General features: G+C 40.8%; 1 protein-coding gene across 1 annotated transcript; it reads right to left on the bottom strand.

Moving 5' to 3' along the window:
• Positions 1–3,820: 3,820 nt before the first annotated feature.
• On the bottom strand, positions 3,821–4,383 carry LOC119661591. The gene is made up of 2 exons (XM_038070994.1): positions 4,232–4,383; positions 3,821–4,173 (listed from the first exon to the last, which is right to left on the bottom strand). Exons 1-2 carry the CDS (start codon positions 4,235–4,237, stop codon positions 3,937–3,939), a joined length of 243 nt encoding a protein of 80 aa, XP_037926922.1. The 5' UTR covers positions 4,238–4,383; the 3' UTR covers positions 3,821–3,936.
• Positions 4,384–6,000: the final 1,617 nt, after the last annotated feature.

Raw genomic sequence — 6,000 nt, 5'->3', positions numbered from 1 at the left:
GGCAAATATACACCTCATAAACGTTTAGAGGAAACTACCTTCTACGAGGCAGTAGAACGAACCCTCGCAGCATATCCCAGATATGATATCAAAATCGTAATTGGAGATTTTAATAGACAAGTAGGGACGGAGCCCGCATTCAGGCGATACGTGCGCTTCCATAGGTCACATCAAAATACAAATGACAACGGACTGCGGATTATTCAATTAACAGTGTCACACGAAATGGTTGTTGGAAGTACTTGATTTGCGCGGAAAGTGGTCCACTAAAAAACGTGGGCCTCCCCAGACGGGACCACTTTCCAACAAATTTACCACGTGCTGATTGAACGCCGCCACCTCTCAGACTTGATCAATGTCAGAACATATTGGGGGGCCAATATAGGCTCGGATCCAAGTCGCGTTGGCTTAGTGCTCCGTTCTCGAATTATGACACCACTGACTTTCCCTTCTGGCAGTCAGGTGAGAGTGAATACTGAAGCCATCCACAACACAGATCCCCATGAAACCTATAAGAGGGAAATGGCTGGCCCAGTAACCGCAGCTTACAGATGTCCTGCAGATGAAACATCAAAAAATGATCTTCACAATCACCTGAAGAACGTTATCATTGATACGGCCACAAAGATACTGGCCCCAGCCGCAAGATAAATTGGAACGGCTGGTTCGACGTATTGTTGAATTCTCAAAGAACCTGGGCACGCGCAGAAAATTATCAGGAACTCCGTCAAGCGAAGAAGCGACTTCACAGATGGAAAAGGAAGCCTAGGAGAACCAACAAATCTAGGAACTAGAAAAGTACAGGGAGCAATCTCACCAGGCGCGGAAGTTTTACCAATAAGTCAGCAGAATGAAGTCTTATACACCTCAATGCTCATCCTGCCGAGGCAAAGAGGGAAATCTGATTTCCGAGGGAATGAGCATATCGAGGCGATAGGTTGAATATTTTGATGAACTGGTGAACAACTAAAATTTCGGCAAGTTGGAGGTCCCACCAACTAAAGGCGACAGACAAACGCTGCCACCACCAAGCATAGAATCAATGTTTGACGACTGGCAAAGAGACATTATCTGTCCCATACATAAAAAGGGAGATATCACACAGTGCGGCAATTATAAAAGCATCACGTTGCTGAGTAGCATCTATAAAATAGTCTCCGCTACCTTGCTAGGCCGGATAGCCCTATACGCTCAGAACATCATTGGCCCATACCAAAGAGGCTTCACTCCAGGCAAATCAGCAACAGATCAGATTTTCTCGCTTCGGCAAGCGATGGAAAAACTGTAATAATATGACCATCAGTTCCACCATCTTTTCACCGACTTTAAAGCCGCCTATGGTAGCATAGCCAGGGTAAAGCTGTGCACGCCATGGGAGAATTCGGTATCCCGACGAAATTGATAATACTGGCAGCGCTAAAACAAAAAGAACGAACAACAATCGCACTGGTCAAACGAAAATGATGAAGATAGGAGAATACAACTTTGAAACCGTTGAAAATTTTCTCTCGAAAATCACAACGAACAACAACTGTGACGATGAAATCCGCGCCCGGTTGTTGGCAGCCAACAGAGCCTATTTCAGCTTACAAAAACTGTTTCGCCCGAAACGTCCCACCATAGGGTCAAAGCTCTTACTGTACCGGACAATGAACTTGCCTGTCTTCATGTATTCCTCGGAGACTTGGGTTCTTAGCAAGAAAAATTGCGAACTCTTGACCTCCTTTGAGAGAAAAATCCTCCGAAGAATTCTTGCCCCCTAAATGATGATGGAAAATTCCGTAGCCTACATTAGGACAAAATTTATAAGTGATACCATGACCGTCCGATTGTGGATAAAATCCGGCTCAATAGGAGGTGGGCGGGTCACTTAATCCATATGGATAAGGATGATCCAGCCCTGTAAGGGCAATATCTATGGTACAAAAAGAAGACTGAAGACTGTTTAATGGAACGATGGCATAGGTCAGGACGCCAGACAGCTTTTAAGCATTTCGAATTGGTGGACCTCGGCGCAAAACCGGGATGTCTGGAGTTCCTTATTAAGGCAGGCCTAGACCGGATACTGGTTGTTGCGCCGTTGATGATGATTATGATGTCTCAATGTTTGTACATATGTATACTTTTGTGCATGAAGTAAACCGTAAATATATGTACGATCAATTTAGAAGAAGTTTCTCAAATATTGTAAGATGAATACAAAACCTTTATACCCAAAGCACGAACTTCCGGTATTCCGACTTGCTTTTTATAAAGTCACGATCCTGTTATTTTAACTAGCACAAACATCCCTTCTACAAATCCGTCTGAAGCTATGGAATTATGCTCTGGGGTTCGTCGTGCACATTCAATATCGTTAAGAGGAAAGCAATAATAAACTTTTCGCAACGCCATAAATAACATATCTCGAATTAATTCTCGACAAATTTAGCCACACCTGAAAAATGCTAGCTACTGTGACCCCAAAGTTAGTGAAGACGCTCGCAAAATAAGTAGGTTGAATTATAACCACTGCTTATTTGTAAGTATGAGTGGTTGCAAACTGTGCAGTGTCAGTGTACTGTAAATGGATTCAAACTGCAAGTAAAAGTTCTGTCTTCGAATATGCTGAATTATGGAGCATGATCTGGCCCATGTCTTGTTTGACGATCAATAAGCTACTGAATAATTAGTCAACAAAAATTCAATAAACTAACGGGCCGAATGCAGCCGAATCTATCTGCCAGATAACGTGAGAGAAAACTGAAATATGGTCTGACTCAACTTGCAAGGAACCATAACACCACCGTTGCAGAACAATTTCAAGGATTTAAGTAGAATAGATCAAGATGTATTTTCAGAGATTGCAGAAAGCAAGTTCCTTAGATACGTTTAAAGACAGATAGGAAATGTTGACATAGAGCTAGGACATCGTGGAATAGCGAGCGACCTCGTAGAATATATCCTGGATTTAAATGCAGTGCTGAAGGGCAAATGCAAAAATGAAATGAACACAACATGGACAGAAACAATATGAAACCGACCACAAGGATATGAAACCAATTACAACAATTGTTGTGTGATAGTAACAGGACGTGAACGTGACGAGGACCATTGAAATAATGAAAAAAGTTTAAGAACAGTTGTCTGCAGGGAATTTAAGAATGGGACATTTGCATCTATGTTTAATTTACTCCACAAAAAGAAAGGGTAGTGGATTGATCAGTTTTGACCTAAAGAATTAGGCATGTGATTTTATACATCTAGTTATCTGATATAGACGCCTTAGTGGTTTCATATGGATAAGGAGGAAATGTTAATATATACATACATTATGCTGGAGTAGAAGATATTTAAGTGGTGGTAATTATAGGAAATGTATCTGATATTCAAAAAAGTGATTGACGGTTTCATCCAGAGGCAACTCATCAGACGCTGCCACATCTCTGCTCTAGGAGCAGCATGACCGGAAGTGGCTACAGGTGGTAATCGATCCTTTATGTATATCCGCAAACCGACATGAGGGCTAATTATATCCAAGTGAAATCCTTCTTATACATTCAGACCCAAACTATGCCGAAGCGAAATTAATTTTTTTGGATACGCTCAATCCTAAACAAAAATGCATCTGATACCCTGTTAAGGGTGAATCAGGTGAACTAAGATTTTTAGCCAAATAATATAATGTAAATCCTCTAAAATAAATACTCGGAATTAACGCAGCGTAAAGTCTGTAAGTATTTAAATGAATACTAAAATGGTACTATACCAAAATTTATAAGGAATATTCAAGCTAGCGATATGCTAACTGCTAAGAGAATGAAAAAAGAAAACAACGAAATTGCACATTACCTTATTTGCATTTACCCGGAAATTTCAAATATGTACAATTTGAACACAAAATTATATTATACTGGATCCTCTATTTAAAAAGCGTCGCTGATGCGTCTGTACCGGTCATGCAGTCCCCGGCGCTGGGGCTACATTCAAAGAAAGTGCGGATAGACTATGTCCTGGCAAAGGGGCTGAATGTTCACCACCACGATTTCTTGCCAAATACCATGCGGGTGCCCCTTGAGTTGGTGATATATATGTTCCATCTGGTCCGAGTGCAAGGTTCGGCCAACAAGGGTATGAGAAGTATTGACATTCAACACCTATCGCCAAAGCCAATAGGGCAGTGAGGATTATGACCTGAAAATTGGACAAAAGAAATAACAAACTGTCTACTACGATGATAGCAATTACCTACCTTCATAGTTTTGTTTGGCTGCTTAACTCAAGAACTGGAGAGATGTCTTTGATATTCAATTTGATGCTACCATAACTTTTATACTTCTTTCCATTGCGGATTCTCATTGAAACTAACGGTTTATGACTATATTAATATGTGGAAATTCAACATTTTATACTATTTTATGTAAAGTAGTATAATTTATAAGATTCATAATACATGAATTATGGTATGTGTAACAGTTAATAAATAAAATTACATTACTCTGATTGGACGGTAATCTCCATTTAAAAACATGTGCTTCTTGGGTGTATTCTTTGAATGTTTCTATAATTTTAATATTCCAAATACTTGCAAGCCTTGAGGTACAAATTATGTTAGATGTGTACATGCATATATTACAGTACGAGGTATACCACTGCTAATCGAAATCCGGTAAAAAAAATGCTGCATCCTCTTTTTGCAGATATTGGAACTCCCGCTTAAATTCAACGTAGAACGTAGACGGTTACAAGCTGAACTATTGTACATATACAAAAAGATGTGACGTAGTGATCTGCGTGACGTAATTCGAGCACATGCGCTAGGGGCGAAAGGGCCCAGTGCTGAAAATGCAAGCGCACCATGGTCACTCGGCAGTGAACTGCCAAATGACCTTGCGATGTGTAAACTGCGGGAAAGGCCATGCCGGAGCCGAATGTTTGCTGACTAAAGGTAACTGCGGAAACGAAGGTATCCGGCTTCGTACCGTGGACGTCCCGCATACTGCAATGTTAAGGTCATATGGCAGCAGGCGCCGAGATCAGCCCAAAAGACGAATGTGTCTGCGGTGTTGGACGATATCGACTACTTGTCCCGGGGAAATCCCAAATCCGTTTTCCTCAAACTTGGACAAATCAATACCAGATTGAGAATAAATGCGAATTATTCTGGTCAGATAGTCCTTGAGCAAATTCCTATCTGGATTTGTGCGTTGCTGACGCACGCCTGAACTTTAATTTTAAGAATCCTCAACGGAACCTACAGACTTTTTCTTACGACAGCGGCCATTACGCTATTCTTATTGAGGTTCTGTTCGATGGACGAGGAGTTCGGCCTCTGCCGATGGACAGCGGCGTCCACTGGCTAAACTTTGAACAAACAAATTGGAAGAAATTCTAACAGAGGTCTTTTCGGAGATATCGTGAGGAAAGCCTAACTTTTGATAGGGACAATGATGGTAGGATTGCGCCAGATGACAAGAACTTCAGCAACGAGAAAATACTTCAGTACCTTCTCAAGCTGGGGAACTTGACGTTGGATACAAGTTAACAAGTCGTCCATAAGATTAAAACTCGGAATAATATGAAAATATATGATACTTGAGCTTATGGCTCAAAAAGGTGAAAAGGCTTCTGCTTACTCGCGTCAACAAAATCTATCGAAGATATGGGGACTACCATCATCGACAAGACCTTTCTAACTCTAGAACTGGACGAACTCCTTGGCATGCAAACACTTTGCTAGAGTCATCTGTTAACAATTATTCTAACTAAATCCCTACTTTTATACAAATTTGATGTCCTGGCTGATTGTCATTATTACGATTTAAATTGACGTTACACATAATCTTCCCAAAGTTACTTTCGTAACAATATGTTATTCCGGAAGAAGTTACGAGTAACTGTGCCCGGGAACCAAAGTCGGTAATAGCAAAATGCAACAATACTTCAGTATAAACACTTATAGTGTAACTGGTGATGCGTAAGGCAATTACATTATGATGTATGATATTCTCGAACTCGAGC

This window comes from Hermetia illucens, chromosome 1 (genome assembly GCF_905115235.1).
Source record: "Hermetia illucens chromosome 1, iHerIll2.2.curated.20191125, whole genome shotgun sequence".
NCBI lineage: Eukaryota > Metazoa > Arthropoda > Insecta > Diptera > Stratiomyidae > Hermetia > Hermetia illucens.
The sequence above is the reverse complement of the archived record's forward strand: the minus strand, read 5'-3'. Positions and strand labels throughout refer to the sequence as shown.